This window comes from Mustelus asterias, chromosome 8 (assembly GCF_964213995.1).
Source record: "Mustelus asterias chromosome 8, sMusAst1.hap1.1, whole genome shotgun sequence".
In the NCBI taxonomy this organism is placed as follows: Eukaryota; Metazoa; Chordata; class Chondrichthyes; order Carcharhiniformes; family Triakidae; genus Mustelus; species Mustelus asterias.
Genome location: NC_135808.1, coordinates 97,123,682 through 97,151,671, shown reverse-complemented (window position 1 = coordinate 97,151,671; position 27,990 = coordinate 97,123,682). Strand labels below are relative to the sequence as shown.

At 44.0% G+C, this 27,990-nt stretch overlaps 1 protein-coding gene and 1 non-coding gene across 2 annotated transcripts in view; one reads left to right on the top strand and one right to left on the bottom strand.

Annotated features, from left to right (window-relative positions):
- The window catches only part of agbl4 (AGBL carboxypeptidase 4), a 769,208-nt gene that overhangs the window by 151,400 nt on the left and 589,818 nt on the right, over positions 1-27,990 (top strand). Inside the window, exon 5 of the mRNA XM_078219206.1 lies at positions 23,981-24,075. Within this exon, the coding sequence (XP_078075332.1) occupies positions 23,981-24,075 (95 nt within the window). The remainder of the gene's footprint in view (positions 1-23,980; positions 24,076-27,990) is intronic.
- trnam-cau (transfer RNA methionine (anticodon CAU)) lies at positions 27,767-27,840 on the bottom strand. Its single transcript has one exon. It is a non-coding gene; the product is annotated as a tRNA-Met (tRNA).

The window sequence follows — 27,990 nt, the reverse complement described above, 5'->3', positions numbered from 1 at the left end:
ATAGCTATTAATGTAAACTAAGCTGAAGGTGCATTACTGCTTTTATTCAGGTGCATCTGTTGTCAGAAGCTTTCTATCAAATGCATGTTTCCGATAGCAATGTCTCACCTTCCCAGTAGCTATGGTAACAAAAGCTCAACTCAGCCTCAGGCTGTGCTGTTCATTTCTGCTCTTTTATTTTGTGACAGACGGTTTAATGTTGTTTTCAAACATTTTGAAGAGATGAAATTGTTTTGACACTTGTCAGACAGAGGATTTTGGGATACAGAAAAAGGGCATGGATGAAAATGCCGTCGCTGTCAGATGAAACAGCTTAATCTCTTACAATTACATAATTTTCCATTGTTGAATTTTGTTTGAGTTCTCAATAAAATAAAAATCAGTACTTCAGTGAATTATTGTGCTACATTCAAATCTTATCGTATCTGATTCTTAAACTTATTGGACCTGATCTTTATCTACTGGTATAAGTCAGATCTAAATGCTTAACAACTAGTGACACCCCTTCCAGAATGGTAAATGTGAACTACACGCTAATGTCCCAGGTCAATTCAGATTCTGAAAAGATTTGGAAATATTCAAAATTCTGAGCAGCGTTTGCAAATGCTGATGGGACTGAGGATCAAGATGTGATAGAATGGAAGAAAGAAAACTGTGGGGTAATTTTCATCTTTACCACTTGGAATATAATCTGTCAGAGTGGATTGCTCGCCCCTTATAGAGCTGGTTTGATTTTCATCCCATTGTGTTCATATGCACAGTCTTCCGTTTATAGGCAAGAAATAGAACAGTTGAGCCCTTGTTTGAGGACTGCTGAAAGAGATGGTACTAAAAATTGTTACTACATTGCATGTATTTCTGTAGGTCCACATTGCAGCACACGTGAACTTTTGCCTATCGCTGACTGGTACTGTCATTGATTAATATCTTAAGAGGACAAGCTGAGCCTGTATCCACTGGAGTTAAGGATGAGAGATGATCTTATTGAAAAATATACGATCCTGAGAGGGCTTGAGAAGGTGGATGCTGAAAGGATGTTTCTTCTTGTGGGAGAGACTAAAACTACGGGACACAATGTAAAAATAAGGGGCCATTCATTTAAGATGGAAGCGAGGGGCATTTCTTTTTCTCAGACAGTCATGAGTCTTTTCCCTGAGAGTAGTGGAGGCAGGATCGTTGATTATTTTTAAGGCAGAGGTAGATAGACTCTTGACTAATAAGAGAGTCAAAGATTATTGTGGGTAGGCAGAATGTGAGGTTGAGCCCACAATTAGATCAGGCATGATCTTATTGAATGGTAGAGCAGGCTTGAGGGACTGAATGGCCTACTACTGCTCCTAATTCATACGTTCATATGTATTTTGCTGTCCATGTAAGACATTTTAGCATCAGGTGGTCTTTCAGATGATGATGCAGCTTGGGATCTAGCTTTCTGTTGACCTTCTCCATGTAGTTGTCAGTGAGTATGTACAGACCACCTCTCATTCAGCCTGACCTGTCTGGCATTCTTTGTACTAATTCCTTTAACCTCCAAGCACTTCAAAGAGAGCAAATTCTACAGGGAAACCAATTATGGTACTGGGGGGAAAATTATGCAAAGGATCAAATGCCAGGCGAAACATTTGCTGACGCAAGTAACCAAAAGTGCTGAATATGTCTTTTTAAAAATTTTCTACCATATATGATTTTGCACCTCGTAATCCTGGGCACACATTTGATGGGCAATCATTTTATGTCCCTAACTAAAAACCTTGACAATGACTAGAAGGCGTAATTGTGCCACTGGTACATTAATTCCATCTAATTTGCAAGCTCCTGCCCGCTGATGGACCTGTGGGCCAAGATTTTGCGATGTTGCAACCCATGAGGGACTGCAACTACAGCCTGCAAGACCTAGAGGCTATAGTTACAGTCTCTGTTAAGCTACAGCATCACAGGAAAAGTAATCTGCTCGTAGAGGGAGGAGGAGGATAGTTCCCAACAGAAGGCTGTAAGAATATAAGATCTTTAGAGAGCACTTCTCCCACCTGTACCATAGGCATGAATGGTAGTTTGGCAGCTGCGCTTCACCAAAGAGAAGGTTATTGCAATGTGCCACCTCCTTGACTTGGATTTAAACCTCAGAGTAGGACAAGGATGGAGCCAGTGTTGCCACACTTTTGTAATGACTTCTGCGAGGCACAGGAGGTTGGTCTCTTGGAGTATGAACTCCCTGATTCAGGTCATAATTGCCTGCCCAATCAGGGAGCCTTACCTTATATATAAAAATGAGAGTGTCAGGTCTTCTGGCATGCTGTATTCTGACTGTGTACCTGAAACACTCCAGGAGTGGAACAGAGTTTATAAATAAAGGGAATCTGGTGAAAGGACACCGCCTTTGAGGAATTATTTCAACTTTCATAAGATTTATTTACACAGTTACAGATTACAAGCAAACAATTCCTAACCCAACAACCACATTTGAAGTCAGTGTCTATTTATATCTCTTTTGTAGTATCTGTAATTTAAATAAGTGCCCTTTTTCAATGGTGAGTGTCCATTTAAACCCTACAACAAAGTTCCCCATTTGAAGGGGGCACTATTACCTAACTGCAACAAAAACAGAAAACTTTAAAGGAAATTTATTAACTTAAATAAATGTGGCTGATAATGCACCCGCTGCCTACAAGTCACAGAAGGCATCAGAAGTAGCCCTCTCCTGGGATACTGGGGCATGGACATAACCACAGAAGAAAGGCAGGCAGTCAGGCTGAATGACTCACTGGATTGCATGGGTTAATTAACGGCCACCTTGGCCAGGCCCAGGAACAGCCCAATAAAGAATTTCTCTGATCTACCTGTCTCCCTCAACACCTCACTGGGTGGCAAAGATCAAGAGCTTGTGCTGAAAGTGTACCTATTTGTAAGGACACAAGTGAATTTTGAGTTAATTGGTATTTGGTAGATATTAAACACCAATAAAATGCAATTAACAAATACCCTTCTCTTTCTTTAATTAAAAAGTAAAATTCACATACAAACAAAATTTCAAAACAATTAAATCAAAAACTCCATGTAGTGCATAACGCATTACATTGTGAGATACTCCTCTAGAATCCCAAACAGTTTCTTTGGTTATGCATTTCTTTTTGTTAAACAATCAGATAAGGGATTATTTTCATACTGCCATATAATTATAGAGATTTCCTTTCCCACCAGCTTTATTTATTTCAAGACAGCGAGGACAATCCATGTCCTTTTCTCACTCGCATGTTTTGTTTTGTAGTGTTCATTATCCCACAAGAACCATTACCCCAAAAATGGAAATGGTGACCCCCCTCCCCCCTGCAGACCAGAGGAGCACCACCAATCCCTCAGCCAAGGGGCATCTGCCCCCACAAAATACAAGTCACTCCCCCTTCCGACACCACGCAGGCACCTGTGACCCGAACTGACCTCCACCTCATCCCCTCTCCCCCCTCAGACCCCACCCCACCCCACTGCAGCGCCAATTGTGCACTGCCCCCTGGCTCTGTCACCCTCTCCTGGCACCTTGGATCCAAACCAAAACGCCAAGTCCACTTTGGTCATGACCAACACCAAAGCCCTCCGGGTGCAGCTCCCACTGGGAGGCGGGTGAATAGCAGGTGGCACTGAATAGGCTCTCCAGCCTGCTAGTGATATATCAGTGAGTGGTTTTACGTAATTATCTGGGAATCCAATTGGAGCAGGCGGGGTGGGCTGGGAGAATCCCAAAGGCCCTCATACCCAGCGGGAATCCCGCTTTTAGCCCCTACCCCCAGTTCAGCGGGCAATCGGAATTCTCGTTATCAGTGAATGGGGCCAGTGAAATCCCTGCCCCCTAATGAGTCTCCCATATAAGATGGAGATGAGGACGAAGTTCTTTTCATAGGAGGCTATTAGTGTCTGTCCTAGCGAGCAATGGAGCCTGGGTTATTAATTATATTTCATGCTGAGTTGGATAGATTTTTGATTGACAAGAGAGTCTAGGGTTATTGGGGCAAGCAAGAAATTAGAGTTAATGTCACAACCAGATCAGTCATGATCTTATTGAATGGCAGCGCAGGTTTGAGGGGCCGAATAGCCTATTCTCTGCCGCTATTTCTTCTGTTCTTATGTTGTTTGCTTTCCAAGCTCAGCGACAACATATTGCATTTTCACCCATAAGCAATATTATGAAATCAGTTGCACGAGAATTCTCATCAGGAAGATTAGCATGTGAAGTATCATTAAAAATGATTCATTTCATGCTTCTTGGGTCATCTAAGAATGTGAACTTAAGTACATATTTCTCCAGACACTTTATCCATGATTTATTTGCCCTTAAAACATTCCCGGCCTTAAGGTGTCTCATTGCTGTTCTTCACTCCAACAAGTCACAATTACCATCTGGTCTTGTCCGAGTGCACAACTCATTCAGCTGACTAGTGAAGATTCACAATTGTTGTCTCTTTAGTTATGTCATTGTCTTTTTTCTGTGAGAATCTGGAATGATTAACCAGGATGGGGATAACACTCTCAGTTGTTACTGAGGTCAGGTTGTTTCAGATCTATTCTGTTTACTATGTAAACCAATATACAGTTTTAAAAACCCCACCAACCTATCTCCTGATATTACATTCTACTTCAGTCTTGGAAGGATTGGACAGAGTCAGCATTGTCTTAAGAAAGGGAAATCATGCTTGACAAATCTACTGGAATTCTTTGAGGATGTAACTAGTAGAGTTGATGAGGGGGCGCCAGTGGATGTGGTTTATTTGGACTTTCAGAAGGCTTTCGACAAAGTCCCACATCAGAGATTAGCATGTAAAATTAAAGCACATGGGATTGGGATATGTATTTAGATAGATAGAAAACTGGTTGGCAGAAACAAAGAGTAGGAATAAATGGGTCTTTTTTCAAATGGCAGGCAGTGACTAGTGGGGTACCGCAGGGATCAGTGCTGGGATCCCACTTATTCACTATATATAGTGATTATTTAGATGAGGGAACTAAATATAATATCTCCAAATTTGCAGATGACATAAAGATGGTTGGGAGGGTGAGCTGTGAAGAGGGTGCAGATCTTCAGTATGATTTGGACAAATTGAGTGAGTAGGCAAATGATTGGCAGATGCAGTATAATTTGGATAAATGTGAGGTTATCCACTTTAGTAGAAAAAACAGGAAGGCAGATTACTGAAAGGCCATAAAATAGGAGAGGGGAATGTGCAATGAGACCTGAGTGTCTTCGTACACCAGTCACTGAAGGTAAATATGCAGGTGCAGCAGGCAGTAAAAAAAGGCAAATGGAATGTTGGCCTTCACAGCGAGAGGATTTGAGTACAGAGGCAGGGATGTCTTGATGCAATTATAAAGGGCCTTGGCAAAGCCACACCTGGAATATTGTGTGCAGTTTTAGGCTCCTTATCTATGGAAGGATGTTCTTGCTCTAGAGGAAATGCAGAGAAAGTTTACCAGACTGATTCCTGGGATGACAAGACTAAGGTATGAGGAGAAACTGAGTCAGTTAGGATTGTATTTGCTGGAGTTCAGAAGAATGAGGAGGGATCTCGTAGAAACCTCTAAAATTCTAACAGGACTAGATAGGATAGATGCAAGAAGGATGTTCTGGGTGGTGTGGGTGTCCACAACCAAGGGTCACAGTCTGAGAATACAGGGTAAACCGTTTAGGACAGAGATGAGGAGAAATTTCTTCATCCTGAGAGTGGTCAGCCAATGGAATTCGCAACTACAGAAAGTAATTGAGGCCAAAACGCTGTATGTTTTCAAGAAGCAGTTAGATATAGCATTTAAGATACAGGGGATCAAGGAATGTGTGGGGAAGGCGGGATCAGGCTATTGAGTTGAATGGTCAGGCGTGATCATAATGAATGGCCTTCTCCTGCTCCTATTTTCTATGATTCTGTGTTTCTATTAATAGCACTTACCTCAAATTCTGTTGTACCACCCCATAAGTAATCATCAACATGCATCATTGATATGCCTTCAGATTTTCTTTAATGAGGCCAATTGTGAGATCTGCATTTAGTTGAACACTATTTTGAGCAAACAACATCACATCCTGGAAGCATCATTCAGGCCTTAGATGCATTAGTTTAGCTTCCATTGTCTTCTTTCTACATCTACTTCCTCTTTGGGTGGTTTCAGAAACACTTGTCTCACATTGCAGAGGTGGATTGTTTATGTTGATTGATCTACATGCTCATGAGTATGTGACCAAAAGAGCTAAAAATCATTTGAATATTAATTTTCCAGCTGTGGGAGAGTTCACTAAAATTGTATTGCCCAGATGCTCTTTAAAATTCCTCTCAATTAGCCTCACTTTAGCTTCATAAGTGCCACCTGCAAGGATTTCTTCAGTATAAATCCGCCTGCTTGACAAAGCTAGTTACCTGATCATTCAAAATAAACTAAAACTCTCTCCAATTATCTATTTCCCTTTGTTTTGCCTCTCTTATTAGTTTATCTCGAAGGTTACTGGGCGCCACCAAAATTTTAGGACCATAAGAATTTCTGCTTCCACTTGAGTAGCGTAGAATTAGCTGAGAGGAAAGGTCATTGCAATGGCCGTTACACTGAGTTGTTCACATGGGGTTTTTCAATTGCTTATATTGTAATTTATTAATAACATTGGAGATTTTGAAATATTATCCGAGATGTAAATGTTCATTCTTTGATGACAAGACTGAAAAAGAGGGAAAAGGTAGTGAAGATAAGCAATGTCTTTGAAAGAAAGAGATAGAACATAGAAACATAGAAAAAATACACCACAAACAGGCCCATCGGCCCACAAGTTGCGCCGGTCATGTCCCTACCTACCTAGGCTTATATATAGGCTTACCTATAACCCTCAAGCCCATTAGATCCCATGTACTCATCCAGAAGTATCTTAAAAAACCCTATCGAGTTTGCCTCCACCACCACTGACGGCAGCCGATTCCACTCACCCACCACCCTCTGAGTGAAATACTTACCCCTGACATCTCCTCTGTACCTATTCCCCAGCACCTTAAACCTGTGTCCTCTCGTAGCAGCCATTTCAGCCCTGGGAAAAAGCCTCCGAGAATCCACCCGATCTATACCTCTCAACATCTTGTACACCTCTATCAGGTCACCTCTCATCCTTCGTCTCTCCAAGGAGAAAAGACCGAGCTCCCTCAACCTATCCTCATAAGGCATGCCAACCAATCCAGGCAACATCCTTGTAAATCTTCTCTGCACCCTTTCAATCATTTCCACATCCCTCCTGTAATGAGGCGACCAGAACTGAGCACAGTACTCCAAGTGGGGTCTAACGAGGGTCTTATAAAGCTGCATCATTATCTCCCGACTCCTAAACTCAATCCCTCGATTGATGAAGGCCAGCACACCATACGCCTTCTTAACCACCTCCTCTACCTGCGAGGCCGATTTAAGAGTCCTATGGACCCGGACCCCAAGGTCCTTCTGATCCTCTACACTGCTAAGAGTCTTACCCTTGATATTATACTCCTTCATCCCATTTGACCTGCCAAAATGGACCACTACACATTTATCTGGGTTGAAGTCCATCTGCTACTTCTCCGCCCAGTCTTGCATCCTATCTATGTCACGCTGCAGCTTCTGACATCCCTCCAACCTATCCACAACACCACCAACCTTCGTGTCATCGGCAAACTTACCAACCCATCCCTCCACTTCCTCATCCAGGTAATTTATGAAAATGACAAACAGCAAGGGTCCCAGAACAGATCCCTGGGGCACTCCACTGGTGACTGACCTCCATTCAGAAAAAGACCCATCTACAACCACTCTCTGCCTTCTGCAGGCAAGATGTGGAGATGCCGGCGTTGGATTGGGGTAAACACAGTAAGAAGTTTAACAACACCAGGTAGCTACCAAATAAACCTGTTGGACTTTAACCTGGTGTTGTTAAACTTCTTATTCTGCAGGCAAGCCGGTTCTGGATCCACAAGGCAGCAGATGTATAAAAAATATATATATATAAAAACTAGAACCAGAGGGCATAACCTCAGACTAAAGGGACGATCTTTTAAAATAGAGATGAGGAGGAATTTCTTCAGCGTGAGAGTTGTGAATCTGTGGAACTCTTTGCCGCAGAAGGCTGTGGAGGCCATGTCATTGAGTGTCTTTCAGACAGAGATAGATAGGTTCTTGATTAATAAGGGGATCAGTAGTTATGGGTAAAAGGCAGGAGAATGGGGATGAAAAAAATATCAGCAATGATTGAATGGCAGAGCAGACTCGATGGGCCGAGTGGCCTAATTCTGCTCCTAAGTCTTATGGTATACAATGTACTATCAGCAAGATTGGAACTATCAAGGCTGTGTGTTTAATGGCTGTTATATCACTAGCCTAGTATGCACAAGGCCATCTGGAAAAATAGAAGTCAGTTGTTCAAATAGTTTCGGTTGGTACAGTTGGCAGATGGCCTCACTATGAATGCTTGGCTAAGCCCTAAGAATAAATCATGCACTCGACCCTGTAGGCAATGTTAGCACAGCTTTAAAGGTTGTGCTGAATTTGTTTACTTAACACTTTTGAAATTAATTTTTCTTCCTTTGATGTGGATTTTCAGTGCTTGTTTATTTGGTTAAGAGTGATTAAAGAGGAGGCCTTGTGCTGCAGTGGATAATGTTCCTGCCTCTGAGTCAGAAGCTCTAAATTCAAGTCTGAATCCAGGATTTGATCGCGAAGGAAGGGGCATTCATCATGCAGCCAAACAGGTTGGGTGTCAACTTGTAAGGTTTTCCAATATACACCAATGGCAAGTGATAAGAGCGGGAGAGATCCCTGATCAGCCATGTGATAGCCTCAATCATCACTATTCATAGCTCCAGACTACAACATGCATATAGCCACAGCAATTCAGACTCCTTGGTGGGGCTCATAGGCTCAGTTAGCTGGATTGTTGGTGTGGATCAGATTGGTGCCAACAGCACAGAGTGCATTCCGTGTTCTGGCTGGGATTGATTTGGGACCTGCGTCCTTGCCCTACCTGTGGCGGAGGTCACAGAGCTGTGGTTCTGACATGCCTTCGGGCAGAGCAGAAGAAGATAATTAAAGCATTCATTGATATTATGAATGGCTCTGGCTGATGACGCTCTTATGATGTTGAAAGATGAACAGTTCTTTCAAAGGCAATTTTCAAATCCTCTTTGCTTAATGTGGCAGGTTCTGGACCATTTCAAAGACTTGCCAGGCTTGTCAATGTCTCATTCATTCTATACATAGTGGATACTGGGAGAGTGGTATGGAAAGAGCATGGGATAGAGGGGACAAGGTGTGCCATAGGGAATATGAGTGGGCATGGCAAGGCATGGGAACATGAAGGGTCACGGAGGCGGCATAGGGGATGAAGGGGCAATGGGGGTTATGAAGGGACATGGATGGTAATGGGAGATATGAGGGGGGCATTGGCAAAACCTTACAAACATATCAAAGTCAAATGGTCAAAACGTTCCGAACTCCTCAGCAGGCTTCTCCTAATATTCACAAACTGACTTACCTGGTGGAGTTCTCACAAGCTTCCAAATCTCTCCTATCTTGATGAAAATAGCAATGGTGATTAAATTAAATTTTTTCCATAGCCTTTATAATGGCAACCCTTATAGCACAGGACATGTTTGTGGAATCGAAAATTTGGGCAAGGTGGCGTGGGTTGTGAATGGAGGAGTAAGATTGAAATTCCAGCCCCATGGGCCTCATTTTACCCATTCCCAGCTCAATTTCAGGCAGGTGCAGGAGAAAAAAAATCACCTCATGGTTACCATCATTCTTTGAATCCTAACTTGTCTCTCATACCATAATTTCCTGACCTATTGACCCTTTGGATCCATTTGTGATTTAAATCTCTTATGATGGAGAAAGTTTTTATGAAGTAATTTTAGCATGCTGTAGATCAAAAAGAACTGAACTATCACACCGAGATCTTTTTATACGTTAGGAGAAGTGGGTCAGATTAGGGATAAACACCAAAGTTATTCAAATGCAATTTTCACAAAGACAGTTAAGGTTGGATCAGTTCCAGTGTGTGTGAAGGTTACTATCATTTTAAAAATAATAAAATCTTGTTCAGTAACTCATCTCACTTATCATAATTTAACGTTAACTATATCAAGGAAATAAACCCATTAGATTTTTTGATCAGCAGATATAGCCTGAACTCTAATTAAACTAAACAATCAGTTCTTACTTGTGACAGATTACCACAAAATTACTTAAACGCCAGTGAATTTCTGACAGTGTTCAAAAGCAGAAAACAGTATTCCAATCTTCTTATTTTATGCAACAAAACTCAGATGTGTAGATTGTGTTCTTCATATTTTTCTAAGTAATCTTTTCACTTCTTATTCTAAGCGCAATTTAAATCACATATTTAGTTTCCACCAGATATCCTGTGCATTATCATTATCTATTCATACATATTAAAAGTTTAATCAAGACATGGAAGCAATTAAATATCATCTTGACTACAATTAAATACTATAAATGAAAGTTGTAGCTTAATTAGATATAGTGCCTCTCGTTGTAAATCAATTATAGTTATTTGTTTATAATTGTTTTCCAAAATAGTTAAGTCTGAAGTCATATTTCAGTACAAATCATATTTTATAAATATGAAATTAAATGATACTCACTATAATAAAGTAATGTTGAAAGAAACATTTTTATTACTTCACTGAAGGTATATTAATGCCCAGCATTTGCTCTGTTGCACCAACCAACTTTTTGATGATTATGAAAGTTAATTTAGGAGCAAATTGGCATTAAATTTCAACAGTGGAGCAGAATAAAATGTTGTTTTTCTAAGATTAATTTTACAATAGCTGTTCAACACTCAAAATTATTGAATTGGAAAATCAGTAGCAAAACTTTTCCAAATTTAATCATTGGGTGCAATTATTCCAAAATTTCATCCATCTTTCAGGCCCCCTCTGGCACTGTCAGGGCATTAACTAGCAATATCATCAACCACTCAGGGTCTGCAGTGGCCTCTGGCTCCCTCCGGCATGGTCATCATCACATCTGGTCTCCGCTTTTGGAGACCAGTAGAGATTTCCACCAACTTCATGTTGCACTGGTGGGTGGCTGAATCCCAGGAACCGGGTGAATATGGCAAGTACAAGGTGGTCTTCAGCTTGCCAGAGACTTCGGGGTGAGCGCAACAATTTGCTGCCATAGTGCTGAACTGCTCCTTATGCACTGTTCATCACTTTGCTTGGGAGGACTGGTTCCTGCCTCTATCTCCATGTCGTGCTGATCTTCATGGATAGCACTGTGGTACTGGATCTATGGAACTCCTGTGTCAACAATTCGGATCAATACTGCACCTGCGTTGGGGAGTACAGGGATCCCCTTGCCTGGTGCCACACACCAGTATCTATCTGGACAGGACTATGCTGCAGGACTCCGGCTGCCACTCGCAACAAATGTCTGAAGTTTGACCGGGGGTGAACTGCAAGTTGAGGGGGGTGTAGCACTTATGATGACATTCAGAAGGACAAGGAGGTGGTTGAAGATGATGAACAATGTAAAGCAGAGGAAAGACCGAGGGGAGGGAAGCTGGCTTGCATGAAAAGCTTTCAAACAAGGGTCAAAACACATTGTTTACTGGAAGTTGATGGATGAAGACTCCAGATATGATGGGTAGAGGTGCAAGTGAGGCCTGGGCGCCTTTCAGGTGATGGGCTCAGGGGGAGGGTGGTTGAATCAAGGAACAGGCTTCCTCTCGAGGCTGCGAATCTTTTCCATCTGGTTGTTGACATTCTGTACAGTCTGGTGAACACGGTAAGAAGTTTAACAACACCAGGTTAAAGTCCAACAGGTTTATTTGGTAGCAAAAGCCACACAAGCTTTCGAAGCTCTAAGCCCCTTCTTCAGGTGAGTGGGAATTCTGTTCACAAACAGAGTTTATAAAGACACAGACTCAATTTACATGAATAATGGTTGGAATGCGAATACTTACAACTAATCAAGTCTTTAAGAAACAAAACAATGGGAGTGGAGAGAGCATCAAGACAGGCTAAAAAGATGTGTATTGTCTCCAGACAAGACAGCCAGTGAAACTCTGCAGGTCCACGCAACTGTGGGCGTTACAAATAGTGTGACATGAACCCAATATCCCGGTTGAGGCCGTCCTTGTGTGTGCGGAACTTGGCTATCAGTTTCTGCTCAGCGACTCTGCGCTGTCGTGTGTCGCGAAGGCCGCCTTGGAGAACGCTTACCCGAATATCAGAGGCCGAATGCCCGTGACCGCTGAAGTGCTCCCCAACAGGAAGAGAACAGTCTTGCCTGGTGATTGTCGAGCGGTGTTCATTCATCCGTTGTCTGGAGACAATACACATCTTTTTAGCCTGTCTTGATGCTCTCTCCACTCCCATTGTTTTGTTTCTTAAAGACTTGATTAGTTGTAAGTATTCGCATTCCAACCATTATTCATGTAAATTGAGTCTGTGTCTTTATAAACTCTGTTTGTGAACAAAATTCCCACTCACCTGAAGAAGGGGCTTAGAGCTTCGAAAGCTTGTGTGGCTTTTGCTACCAAATAAACCTGTTGGACTTTAACCTGGTGTTGTTAAACTTCTTACCGTGTTTACCCCAGTCCAACGCCGGCATCTCCACATCAGTCTGGTGAAGACAGGCGGACTGGAGAGTGTGATATGAGTGTGCTGGACTGGTATTTAAGTATGGTGCCGGGACCGTCGAACCCGTCAGCTGAGGGTGAGCTGACAAATCAACTGTCAACCAGCAAGGAGAGTCAGAGGAGAATTGCTTGTGCATAATTGATGAGTTTCCATATGCAGAATCTGGTGGGGGATCTCACCAGTCTGGTTGGTGGGACAGACGTCACTGGAGTCGTCCTCCACATTTAGTGTGAGATTTTCCGGCCGTGCTCGCCCCAAGACCCGAAAATCCCACCCAAGGTCAACAGATGTTTGCATGGTCTGCCCCCGCCTGTTACGATTCCTGTGTTGGGAGGGGCACGCAAATTCCACCCATAGTTTCAAAATAGGAGATTTAAATATATTTCCTAATAGCTGATAATGTTGAATTGAAGACTTTTCATACTGCCTTTCACTAAGAAGGATGTTTTATTTGCAATATTCTTGTTCTCACGATTTTTGTGTTCTATATACATAATTCTGTAATTCATTTATGGGACCATCATAGAATGCATAGAATGCTTACAGCACAGAAGGAGGCTGTTTGGTCTGTTGTGTCCATGCTGACATTCTGCAAGAGTAACTCAGCTCCCCTGAGCTCCGCTGATGATAGTTAACCAGTCCCCTGCGTTTTCACCATAGCTCTGCGATGTTTTTCTCTGTAATTATGACATAATTATTCAATTCTCTTTTGAAAGCCTTGAAAGCATGATTGATTCCGTCTTCCTCACATTCTCAGGCAGTGCATTTAAGTTCTTCACCACATGCTACATAAAAAAAGTTTTACTTCATGTTACCTTTGGTTCTTTTCCCATTCACTTTAAAACAGTGTCCTTGGGTGCTCAATCCATCCACTAATGGGAACAGTTTTTCCTTATGCACTCTGTTCAGACCTTTCATGATTTTGAACACCTTTATCAAATCTCCTCTCAACCTGTCCGCCAAGTGCTCTTAGAGCTCCAAAAAGCTATCCACAGAGTGTTCACATCTGTGGGTCGAGTTGCATCAGATGCATAATATTGCAAGCCTTAGTGCATATGTAGCGAACACCCACCAGAAACATGCAAAACTGACAGAGCATAACATTACTCAGTATTTGGTGCTAATTTGATGCCAACAGTGCCATGTGGAGCCTATGCTCCAGCCAGCACTCTATCTAAACTGAACAGCAGGAAGGTCCACCAATCTGCTATTTAAAGGGATCATCAACTACTTACAGGTTTACAGTTACAGGTTGATTTCTTCCGGTTATTATTTTTTCTACATGTGTTTAGGGCTTTCCATAGTTCTTTCAAACTGCAAATGTCTGTAGGGAGTGATGAAGAAGGTGCTGAAGACCCTTTTGCAGACTTCAAAGCTTCTGCACAAACCAGTTGCTTCAAGACATGGGTTCACTAGTAGGCATTTTCCTTCAAATACAATATGAGTGGGAGAATGAGTAGAGGCTCTGCAGAGCAGGATTGGCTGCAAGAAGGAGGAGGAGAAGAAGTGCAAGAAGTCAGAACAGCTTTCCAAAACACCAGGGACTCTAGACAAGCCACCAACAGTCGATTCCTCCCTTCAGAAAGGCAAGATCTTGCTTTCAGCTAACCCGCAGAATTTCCAAAACCATGGAGAGAGAGAGACTTCTTTTCAGCATGATACCCCTTCTAAAACTCAAACCTGCAGCTGCAAACTGAAAATGAAAAAACTCCAGTCACCTGACCTGCCAACTAGGAGAGGCTGGATAGACTGGGATTTTTTTCTCTGGAGCGTAGGAGGCTGAGGGATGATCTTATAGAGGTCTATAAAATAATGAGTGGCATAGATCTGCTAGATAGTCAATATCTTTTCCCAAAGGTAGGGAAGTCTAAAACTCGAGGGCATAGGTTTAAGGTGAAAGGGGAGAGATACAAAAGGGTCCAGAGAGGCACTTTTTTCACACAGAGGGTGGTGAGTGTCTGGAACAAGCTGACAGAGGTAGTAGTAGAGGCGGGTACAATTTTGTCTTTTAAAAAGCGTTTAGATAGTTACATGGGTAAGATGGGTACAGAGGGATATGGGCCAAATGTGGGCAATTGGGACTTACTTAGGGGTTTGAAAAAAAGGTGGCATGGACAAGTTGGGTCGAAGAGCCTGTTTCTATGCTGTAAACCTTTATGACTCTATGACTCTAGTTTTTCTCATAACAATGCAGAGTCATAAACATCCCAGTAAGAATAATAAACCCTCGTTTAAGCAATAATAAAAAGACTCTCATAGACAGCCCAGAAACAATGAGGAATAACAAACTGAAAAAGTTTGCTTACAACTACAGAGTACACAATTTTAAAAAACACTTCTAAAGGTACACTGACGTCACAGCGGTGAAGTGACAGTGCTTCATGTTGACTTTGACGAAAGCTGCCCAGTAATCTCTGCAACATTGATTTTATCTTTCCCAATGCTAATTTCATTCTGGTATCAACTATAGGAGATTTCCAGCACCCAACAACAGCTGGCAGCAAATCAGATTGAAGAATTTTCACATGCAGAAACCAGGAAGTACAAAGCACTGATTTTTTTTTAACGTAAACTGACATATAATAAACAAAATTTGAATCATCATAGCAAACCAAACAGGGCTATCTGCTGTTAATATGGCCTATGACTCTGGTGCACAATCCTTTTGCACGTGTGCTGCCTGTATATAATAAAAGCCAAACTATCACATAAAATATGATAAAACAAATTATTAACATGGTGAAACAGCACTTTCACTGCTTGGACCAGCCTGAACGAATCTTACAGTACTTGTCAAAGTGTCAAGACTTGTTGTGGTCTGTATGCTGCACTACCTCATCAACATGAGGGATCAGCCCTTGCTACCAAGAATACAGGCAGGAGCATGAGAAGGAAAAGGGGAGGAGGAAACCCAGACAACCCCTTTCTGGCTGGACTGTATGTAAAGAACAAATCTTAGTGCAATTTCAGTAAATGCAATAAAAACAGAAAATGCTGAAAATACTCAACAGCATGAGCAACATCCCTGGAGAGAAACCAAATTCAAATTTCAGGTTTCTGATCTTCCATCAGAACTGCATCATGTCGGCGTGGGTGGCAATAACCTGGGCTGCCAGACTAACAGTTAACAGAAAGGTGGCAAAGGTAGGAGGGTGAATGCTGTCTTCCTGAAAGAAGGCAGCTGGTTTGTGATCCACGGAACCACTACCACTCCCCTGGAATGGTGCCTCACCAATCTAGTAATCTGTTGGTGTGCAGGTTGCTGGAAAACTGTGACATCCTGTGAATCATTGCATATTGTGATCCACAGCAGCACTCAGAAGCTTCTGCTTGTGCTATAGTGGAAGTCACAGCATTAGCCAATAGATGCTGCGCCATGTTAGAATACACAAGGGTGCAAATAGAATTTGCCACCATGCTGCAAAGGATGGCTTCCAAGTGCTGTGTAAAGCCCTTTATCAAGTTGATGCGGAACTGCTCCATGCTTCTTGACATTGAGCAGAGGCTTTCTGGCAGGCTTCCCAATGCACCAAACATTTTATTGTGCATACCCATTAGCGTTCTGTTGGCTTACCCATCAATGTCTTCATCTGTGTCTTCTGCAGTAGAAACATGTGCAACCTGCCCCTTGATGAGTTGGTCCCATGCACACTCCCCTATGTGCAGTCTACTTACATCCACTGTCTCACTACATAAAGAACCAGGCTCAGGCGACTGCTGCACCATCATTTGATGTGGTCACATGTGATGATACCATGTTTAAAGAACTGCGAGCAGTGAGAGAGTGCTTCAGACCACCTTTCCTGCAGCCTGTGACCCTTCAATCCATCAAGCAGCCTGTGGCCCTTCAGTCCAGCAACAACCTGTGAACCTTCAGCCCAGTAAGCAACCTGTGACATGTCCATTCAGATACTTCAGAAGACCTCGTGGGGAAAAACATGCTTGTTGGCTTAGCAAAAGGAAAACCCAGGGTGGCCAAGAGAGATTCTAGTTTTATATTTTGAATGCTGGAGATTTAGGCGCCCTTTAAAAATGCGCCCCGATGTCTGGAAAATCAATGTTGCCGTTTCTTTCAGGCCCTGTCCCACCAGCGTAATACAGTGGGACATGGCTCCCTGAATGTGCTCCTCCAGGCAAGAAAGAAGAAGGTCCTCTACCCTCGCAACAGAAGAATGCCCAGCCTTGAGTTGCTAGATCTGTTCGAAGTCTGTCCCATTTATCACAGGGCTAGGGCCACACAACACAATAGAGGTTATTTTCAATGTGAAGGCGTGACTTCATCTCCACAAAGACTGTGTGGTGTCACTGTCACCGATACTACCGTGGACAGATGCATCTGCAGCCTTCAGATTGTTAAGAATGAGGTCTTTTTTTTTAACCTTGTTACGAAGGGGATGGTGATCTCCTCTCAGAGAACTAACACTCAACCACTCAAAAGAGAAGTACGTCTCTTTCATAATCTTTTAAAGAATATGTGAGAGATGGTACAATCTGCCGACAGCAAGTTTTAGTGGTTAAATCAAAAATAACTCACTGAGACTTTCTCTTTAAAAGAAACAGGTAACATTTTATTTTCTAACCAACAGTAAACAGGTTAACTAAACTATTAACAAACTGAATAAAATACTATTCTAATGGAATGCTGTTTAGATAATTACAATTCCCACTTACTAACAAATAAAAGAAAAAAGAAGTTTTATAGTCACTATATGGTTTTAAATGTCAATCATAGAAACATAGAAGATAGGAGCAGGAGGAGGCCATTTGGCCGTTCAAGTGTGCTCCGCCATTCATTACGATCATGGCTGACCATCCAACTCAATAGCCTAATCCTGCTCTTTCCCCAAAGCCTTTGATCCCATTTGCCCCAAGTGCTATATCCAGCCACCTCTTGAATACATTCAATGTTTTGGCATCAACTACTTCCTGTGGTAATGAATTCCACAGGCTCACCACTTTTTGGGTGAAGAAATGTCTCCTCACCTCCATCCTAAATGGTCTACCCTGAATCCTCAGTCTGTGACCCCTGATTCTGGACTCCCCCACCAACGGAAACATCCTCCCTGCATTTATCCTGTCTAGACCTGTTAGAATTTTATAAGTCTCTATGAGATCCCCCCCTTATTCATCTGTACTCCAGTGAAAACAATCCAAACCTAGGCAATCTCTCCTCATGCATCAGTCCCACCATACCCGGAATCAGCCTGGTAAACCTTCGCTGCACTCCCTCGAGAGCAAGAACATCCTTCCTCAGAAAAGGAGACTAAAACTGCACACAATACTCCAGGTGTGGCCTCACCAAGGCCCTGTATAGTTGCAACAACACATCTCTGCTCCTGTACTCGAAACCTCTTGCAATGAAGGCCAACATGTCATTTGCCTTCTTTATCACTGCTGCACCTGCAGGTTTACCTTCAGTGCCTGGTGCACAAAGACACCCAGGTCCTGCTGCACACTCCCCTCTCCCAATTTACAGCCATAGGTGATGCGCGACAATCAAGCACGAGGTACAAGGCTTCAGCGATTGAAGGCTTTTATTGACAAACAATGGAACTATCTAACACGAGTACACCAATCCAGACTGGAGGGGTCCCGCCTGAGCAGAGGGTCTTATACCTCTCCCCAGGAGGCGGGGCCCGACCGGGATGTGCCATAACAACATCCACCACAGGTATATTAATCCCACAGTGTAAACACCCTAACCCAACAACATTATAACAACCCCCACAGTGGCAACACCCTAACCCAACAGTAACATTGGAATAACCCCACAGTGGTAACCAACGATGGTTCACCACATTCACCCCTCCTTTAAAAACAAAGGCCGGCGGGGTGCGAAAACAGATTACATATATACAAAATTTACAAATCCAGACGGTCTGGAGGACCGCACCGTCGCTGTGATCTTCTCAACACCGGTTGCGACACCGGAGCAGGTGCTTGCGGTGGCGTTCTCTCCAAAACAGCGTCCGGCTGTCCCCTCAAGGACTCACAGGCCGGTTGACCCTGGTGAAGCGGTGGTGCAGGGGATCCTGGTACCTTCTGTGGTGGCGCCGATCTCCGAGTCTCAGGCAAGCTGTACATGGGAGTATAACTGTTATGCACTGGTCCCGGTGCTGAGCGCGCCACGTCTGGGGAAGAAAGAAGTGAAAGGGGGTTCGTGACAGGGGGTATAGGAGCGACAGGAGTTGCTACGTCCCCTGCGGGCGCCAGGTCTCGAATCGAGACTGTGTCCTCTCGCCCGTCAGGATATGCCACATAGGCATACTGAGGGTTGGCGTGGAGGAGTTGGACCGGTTCGACCAAGGGGTCGGACTTGCGGGCCCTCACATGTCGCCGCAGAAGGACGGGTCCTGGGTACGTCAACCGGGCTGGTAAGGAGATCCCCGAGGACGACTTCCGAGGGAATGAGAACATCCTCTCGTGGGGAGTAGCATTGGTTGCCGTACACAGGAGGGAGCGAATGGAATGAAGCGCATTTGGAAGGACCTCCTGCCACCGGGAGACTGGAAGGCCCCTGGACTTCAGCGCCAATAGGACAGCCTTCCAGACTGTAGCATTCTCTCTCTCCACCTGTCCGTTACCCCTAGGGTTGTAGCTCGTGGTTCTACTAGAGGCAATCCCGTATGAGAGCAGGAATTGCCTCAAGTCGTTACTCATGAACGACGAGCCCCTGTCGCTATGTATGTAGCAGGGGTACCCGAACAGGGTAAAAAGTTCACTGAATGCCTTAATCACTGTGGCAGTCGACGTGTCCACACAGGGGACAACAAACGGGAACCGGGAGTATTCATCTATGATATTGAGAAAATACACATTCCGGTCCGTTGAGGGAAGGGGGCCCTTAAAATCCACACTCAGCCTCTCGAAGGGGCGAGTGGCCTTGACCAATTGTGCCCGGTCAGGTCGAAAAAAGTGCGGTTTGCATTCCGCGCAAATCCGACAGCTTCTCGTTACAGACCTGACATCCTCCACCGAGTAGGGCAGGTTACGGGCTTTTATGAAGTGGTAGAGCCGAGTGACCCCAGGATAGCACAGGTCATTATGGAGGGCGTTCAAGCGGTCCTCCTGCATGATAGCGCATGTTCCGCGCGAGAGGGCATCCGAGGGCTCATTGAGTTTCCCTGGACGATACATAATATCGTAATTATAGGTGGAGAGCTCAATTCTCCACCGCAAGATCTTATCATTCTTGATCTTGCCCCTCTGCGTATTACTGAACATAAACGCCACGGATCGTTGATCCGTGATCAGGGTGAACCGCTTCCCCGCCAGGTAATGGCGCCAGTGTCTGATGGCCTCCACAATAGCCTGAGCCTCCTTCTCCACCGCTGAATGCCGAATTTCGGGACCTTGAAGGGTGTGGGAAAAAAACGCGACGGGCCTGCCTGCCTGGTTCAGTGTGGCGGCCAGGGCGAAATCCGATGCATCACTTTCCACCTGAAAAGGGATGGATTCATCCACCGCGTGCATCGTGGCTTTCGCAATGTCACTTTTCAAAGCCTTGAAGGCCAATTGGGCCTCCGGCGTGAGTGGGAAAGTCGTGGACTTGATGAGCGGACGGGCTTTGTCCGCGTAGTTGGGGACCCACTGCGCATAATAAGAAAAAAAGCCGAGGCATCTCCTCAGTGCTTTTGCGCTAGCGGGCAAGGGAAGTTCGGTAAGGGGGCGCATACGGTCTGGATCAGGGCCGATGACCCCGTTTTCCACCACGTATCCCAGGATAGCTAACCTGCGCGTACGGAATACACACTTCTCCCTGTTATAGGTCAGATTCAGGCGAGACGCAGTGCGCAGAAAGTTCTGGAGGTTTGTGTCATGGTCCTGCTGGTCATGGCCGCAGATGGTGACGTTATCCAGGTACGGGAAGGTAGCCCGCAACCCGTTCTGGTCCACCATTCGGTCCATAGCACGCTGGAAGACCGAGACCCCATTGGTGACACCAAATGGAACCCTAAGAAACTGATACAGACGACCATCCGCCTCAAAAGCCGTATATTGTCGGTCCTCTGGGCGGATGGGGAGTTGGTGGTAGGCGGACTTAAGGTCTATGGTGGAGAACACCCGGTACTGCGCAATCTGATTGACCATATCAGATATGCGCGGGAGAGGATACGCATCCAGCTGCGTATAACGATTAATGGTCTGACTGTAGTCGATGACCATCCGGGGTTTGTTCCCGCTTTTAACCACCACGACCTGCGCTCTCCACGGACTAGCACTGGGCTGTATGATCCCTTCTTTGAGGAGCCGCTGAACCTCAGATCTAATGAAGATCCGGTCTTCAGCGCTGTAACGCCTACTTTTAGTAGCGATGGGCTTGCAGCCTGGTACCAGATTCTTAAATAAGGAGGGTGTGGTGATCTTTAGTGTGGAAAGATTGCATGCGGGGCGCTTTGGACAATTTGGAGGCTGCGGCTGATTCCCTACTGCCAGCGAAGGGAGTGGCCCACCGTACTGTAGGATCACACTCTTCATGTGGACCATAAAGTTTAGTCCGAGGAGAATTGGCGCGCAAAGGTGCGGTAACACAAGGAGCCTGTATCGCTCGTAAATTGTCCCCTGCACCTCCAGGGTTACCATACAACGTCCTTGGATCGGTACAGACCGGGACCGTGATGCCATAGAAATTGTCTGTTTGGCAGGTAGAACCCGGAGTCCACACCTCTTTGCAGTGTCAGGGTGAATAAAACTCTCGGTACTCCCACTGTCAAACAGACAATACACAGTACGACCATTTACCTTGATGTTCATCATCGAACAGTCAAGCCTGTGATGCTTTGTCTGGTCCAGAGAGATCGACGCCACCGTTGGCCCTTGGATGTCACTGCAGGCAGCCGAGGTTGATACTGAGGACCCCTGCTGGTCGCTCCTGGTCGTCGTCGACCACGATGGCCGCCCCCATGAATTGCACGTGGGTGAGGGCGCCAAGCGTAGCGACTCCTGGTGGTCATCTTCCTCCTCCGCCAGCCACGATGGCGTCGTCCTGGATTCGCACGTGGTCGGACCTCGTGGATACTGCGACGCCGAAGGAGATTGTCTCCGCTCTGGAGGGTCACAGGCTGTACTGCCGTTCTTGGGCTTCGATCTGCAGACTTTTGCGTAGTGCCCCTTTTTACCGCACTGACTGCAGATCACTGTTTTAGCTGGACACTGTTGCCGTGGATGCTTGGCCCCTCCACAAAAATAGCACCGCTGGCCGCCTGGAGCTGCCGCTGTCGTCGGGTCGATATGGGAGCGCGAACCCGTGGGGCGAGGAGATATTTGTGCTTGCTCCTGCCACGTTGTCTCCACGTGGTCTTCGGGGTACAGAGCCAAGCTTTTCGACGCTGCCTCCAGCATCTCAGCCATCTCCATCACTTGGGTCAGGTTGAGGTTCCCTTTCTCCAGTAGCTTAAGCCGGATGTACGAGGACCCTACCCCTGCTACAAACGCATCTCGGGCGAGGTCGTACATATACTGCTCAGCCGACACAGCTTTGCAGTCGCAGCCCCTGGCAAGCTGCAAGAGCTCATTGGCGTAGTCCTCCATGGTTTCGCCCGACTGCCGACGTCGTGTAGCGAGGAGGTAACGAGCGTGAATCTCGTTGGGTGGTCTCGTGTATCGTTTCTTCAAGAGCTCGATGGCCCTCGGGTAAGTGGTGGCCGCACGAATCGCAAGATAGACCGTGTCGCTTACCCTCGCGTGGAGGACCTGGAGTTTGTCGTCGTCCGTAGTAACTGCTGCAGAGGCCGCCAGGTAGTCCTCGAAACACTTCAGCCAGTGGTCGAAGGTGTTAGAGGCACCGACCGCACGTGGGTCCAGCGTCAGACGCTCTGGTTTCAGCATTTGCTCCATACTCTCTTTACTGTCGAGAGTTTTGTGTTTGTCAATAAAATTGATGCGCGACAATCAAGCACGAGGTACAAGGCTTCAGCGATTGAAGGCTTTTATTGACAAACAATGGAACTATCTAACACGAGTACACCAATCCAGACTGGAGGGGTCCCGCCTGAGCAGAGGGTCTTATACCTCTCCCCAGGAGGTGGGGCCCGACCGGGATGTGCCATAACAACATCCACCACAGGTATATTAATCCCACAGTGTAAACACCCTAACCCAACAACATTATAACAACCCCCACAGTGGCAACACCCTAACCCAACAGTAACATTGGAATAACCCCACAGTGGTAACCAACGATGGTTCACCACAATAGGTTGTAGTCAATCAAGTTTGTAGTCTTCCTGGAATCTTCTTTCTTCTGTGCTCTGTTCTTGTGTCCTTCTGAGATGAAATGAGGCTTTCTTTTAAAGTCATAAAATGTGACTTTTACACTGGCTGAGAGTTATCTGTCTGTGTCTCTCTGTCTAGCTGTTAGCTGTGGCAGGCTGCTGGCAGGAAGTCTTCTTGTGGCTGCTGGCAGTTTGGAGCTGGGAGCGTTTTTTTTTCTATACTCCCTATGACATACCAAAATTCGCACAATAGGATTGGTTTACAGGTTATCAAAGCACCAAATTTAAATTTGATAGGCTGATCTGATTCAAATGCTTATTTTAAATTGATTGGTTAACATGTTGTGATTCAAATGTCTTAAGCCTGTTACCAAAGCAACTCTGTTGTTCTTTTCTTGATACATTGTTTCAGCCTGTACTGAATTTTTGCATCTGCAGCTTCCCAGCACACAAAAAAACTAAACCGCCTTTTAAACAGACAATTTTACAACCCTTAGCATTTTACCAGTATTTATAATGTTTATAATTTTACAAATACTAACTTCACATCAACTTCTTGTTGGTAGACTTTTTTAACTACAGCATCAGTGTGGAGGGACCGAGACAGGTTGGTGATCTGGACATCTAGAAATTTGAAGCTCTTGACTATTTCCACTTCACCACCATTGCTGTAGTCAGGGGCATGTTCTCCACTATGCAAGGGGTTGAAGGGCTGAATAAGCCCTTGATAAGCAAAGGGATGAAGGGCTGAATGGCCTATTCCTGCTCCTAGTTTCTATGTTATTGGGAGTAGATGGAAAGTGGAGTTGAAGTTACAATTAGATCAGCCATGATCTTACTGGATGACAGAGCAGGCTCAAAGTGCCAAATAGCCTACTCCTGCTCTAATTCGTATGCTCATATGGATGTTCATATGATCCCTATACAGTTAGACAATTTGAAAGAAGAAAAAGTCAAACTTTACTTCCAGTTGCTTGAAATTCCTATAGAACATTCAATAATCCATTACTTTTTATCAAATTATGTATTTACACAGGCCATAGTTATATCTTTAAGGAAATACTTTACTTAAAAGTATTGGGTTTTAATTAACTTATTTTTTATATTTTTTTCCAGAGGGTAATTTTCAACATTGTGAACTTCAGCAAAACCAAGAGTCTCTACAGAGATGGAATGACACCAGTTGTGAAATCAACCAGCAGATCAAAATGGTAAAACAACTTATAGTTTATTACAACATTGTGGTAACAAACATGTTGCATTTCCCTTTGTTAATGGATTGATTTAAACATTGTTCTAGATTTGATACAGCAAACAGATTTTTAAACTTATAAACATCAAAAATGAAGGGCTCTGACAGTGCTACAAAAGGTCAGGATGTGGAAATTGCTCTCTATTGCTCCAATTTTTGCAGTGTGAAATGGGCACAAAACATACCATTCAGTAATGGGATGGCCTGCTCAGAATTTGTGCAGACATCAGGCAACCACTAAGTTTTTATGATGTAAGCATCCTGGACGGTCATTTAAAACAGATGTTAGGCTTGTTAGATATGTAAATGAATGGCACCTTGCTGAAGTTTGTTTTGCACACATAAAGCAGCTATTAGACTTTCTTTGCTGAGAATTCTGTCCCTGCAGTCATCAACAAAAGGGAGGGCTTTTCAAATGTTCCTACAGAGTCAAGAGGAGCAGAGATGCTCCCCTACCTCCAATCATTGTGATTTCTGGTGCTCTATCCCTAGATTTCTTAAATAAATTGAGCTCCATTGCAACATTTGAAAAAAAAAGTTATTTCATGAAGTATCAGAATAATGATGTTCGAATATAAAGTTCAAGTGGCAATCTTGCATTGGAAAAGTTGGTATACATGAGAACTGTAGTTAAGCATTGACATAAATATCTTTGCAACTGTAAAGTCTGGTTCAAATGCAACTTTTGTGCTGGTGGCACAAGGTGGTTGAAACATTGAAATGTGGCTAATTAAGATATTTGGACCATCCCTCCAAATATTAACAAAAATTGATACTTTTGTTCAAAAGTGATAGTCATTCAAAAATTATTATTCAGAACAAATGGAGTGCACAATTCAATATTGAGCCAGGAAATTAATAGGCATAATCTGAAGCCCCCGCAATATTTGGGAAAATGTCATGACATAACTAAGCAACATAAGTATCCAGGTCCCCTATCTTAAACAGGCGATGGGTACATACAGATGAGGCCCTTCTTCAAAATTGAGTCAGCCAGCACTTGGAACTCCAGTGGCTGGACTTTATGTTTTCCTGCCTGCATGTTTGAAGGCGATGGACTTATAAAGTGCAGACTGTGACCTGCTCTCCACCTTTCTGCTTTCCCCCAACCAGTCTCCCATTTTACGGGATAGTGGCCAATTCATTTACCTGGTACTATTTTACCTATGATGGGGCTGGCTTCCACCAAGCAAGTAACCAAGCATCTTTTGCTGGGCAAGGTTGTGTCAAGGAAAAGGGGCCGGCCTATAGGGATCCCTTATGCACTTTGGAAATGGGCAGGTCATACCCTGCCTTTAACAAGTCTGCAACCGCCCTTCTAGCCCCTCATATCCAACTTCACATCCCCCCATCCTCCATATTAAACCTAATTCCACTCTATCACAGAGCTTGCTGATGGCCTCAGTCACCTAAGTCCATTTCAGTTTAGTTTGACTGATTGGCTTTTTCCTTCCACCTTCTAGAAACAGGACCTCCCAATTCTCCTTCCTGGCATCCAAAAGAATCTCAAGGTCAGTGCCAGAAAATTGAGAGGCAGCCCTGCTCTGAGTGCCAAGCCTCTGCCCTGTTCCTTGATCCTTGGTGCTTGGATTTTATCCTGCAGACATCAACCACAGTAATAGATGCTGTGATGTGTTTAAATGAGACCAGCACTTCAGTGGTCCTGCCTTCATTCTTGCATTCTTGTGGTTGCTAATTGATCAGCCAACCCACCCTGCAGCTAATTAGCAGCCTGACTCCACAAAAATCACGAGCGTGTTTCAGAACTGGAAATGATCACAACCTCACTTTCTTGACCTCAGAGGGGAAAATCCTGACCGTTAACTCTTTTTCTCTCTTCACAAGTGCAACCTGACCCGCTAAATACTTGTAGCATTTTGTTTTAATTTCAGATTTTCAGTATCCCCTGGATTTTGCTTTGTATATAACTCACACGCACCCAAACCTAATGCTCCTGTAAACTCAGATATTCAACTCTATTCTCTCATTCGGGTCACTAATATGCATGGTGAAAAGTTGAAACCTCAGCACTGATCCCTGGGGAACACCACATAGCAAATCGGAGAATATTCTGCTTTTTATTTCTTACCTTTTAACCAATTACCTACCCATGACACAAAGTTACTCAGTTTCCATATGTTTGTAGTTTTGCAAATTACCACTTGTGTGGAAAAATATCAAATGCCTTCCGAAAGTCCATCTAGACTGCCCTATCCAAAATGCTGATGATCTTCTCAAGAAGGTCAGCAATATCAGTCAGACAAGTCCTAATCTTCATAAATGCAAGCTTCCTTTCTTTGATCATTTGATACTTGTCTTTCTGTGTACAATGATAGATTCTAGTAATTAATGTTACACTGACAAGTCCGTAATTATTTGTTCTCTTACTCTGTCCATTTTTAAATAGTGGAGCGATGTTTACAATTTACAATACAAAGTTACAATATGTGAATCAAAGGATCTTTGAAAAATTATGACTAGGTTTTTCTGGCTACAACATGGCGGTGGATCCCCCTATGTCTAATGCATCTTTTCTTTTTCAATACCCTTGGGGGTAAAAGCCACAGATCCTGGAGATTTGCCTGTCTTTAGTTTCATTTATTTTTCTACTACCGTTTTTCTATTTAAATTATAAACAAAAGGTTACATAGAATTTACAGCACAGAAACAGCCAGCCTAACTGTCTACGATAGTGTTTATGAAACACACCACTGGTGACTGTCTTATATTTGTGAACTCTAGTTTCAGATTCCCCCAGGAGGTTGATACATCTTCTCTACAGCTACCATGTCAAAATCCCTTAATAATCTTAAGTACTTATATTAGGTCACCCCTAAACTTTAGTTTGATCGTTGGAACCATTGTTCTGACATCATTCTTGTGAAAATTGCTCTCCTTTGACTGATTTGTTGTTTCCCTTTTACCACTAGTTTCTAGTGCTTTTGCTTCTCTGTGAAAACCAATACAAAGTACTCACTTATTCATGCTAAAAATGACTAATTATCGATTTTTTTCACATCTGTATCTGACTTAAATGGACACACATGCTTCTTTATCACTGTCTTTCTCTTCACATTCTGATGGATTATTTCTTCCACTTATCCACAAGGGAAGACACGAGAAATATAAGCAAGGAATCTTGTGAGCAGATTTGTGAGGAATTGATCATTAATACGAGTCAGTCATTGAGCATTGTGAAAGTGGCAATAGTTTGGAAGCCAGCGAACCTTGCAATAAGTGTGTCAAATCAGATTCAAGTAACAAGAGACCCACAGTCTTATTTCAATCCAGGCACCACTTTAGAATCATAGAATCCCTACAGCGCAGAAAGGGGCCATTCGGGCCATTGAGCCTGCACTGACAACAATCCCACCCAGACTGTATCCCCATAACCCCATGTATTTACCCTACTAATCCCCTAACAGTAAGGGTCAATTTAGCATGGCTAATCAACCTAACCCGCACATCTTTGGAGTGTGGGAGGAAACCGGAGCACCCAGAGGAAACCCATGCAGACACAGGAAGAATGTGCAAACTCCACACAGACAATCACCTGAGGCTGGAATTGAACCCGGGTCCTTGGCACTGTGAGGCAGCAATGCCAACCATTGTGCCAGCATACTGCACCAATACACTGGCCAAATGGACCAAGGCACCACTGAGATTCAAACTCAGGATCTCCTGTTTATGAGATAGGCACTCTAACCAACTAAGCCACAGTGCCAAGTCATATGGTACATCCTTCAGGTTAGAGGATATTGTCATATAGTGAATCACTCGGCACAAGGGTGCAGAAATTAGGGCAGGAGGATGAGTTATTAGAGGGTAAGATCATATACTAACTCTGCTATAAAGGATTTAACTAAGTGAGCTA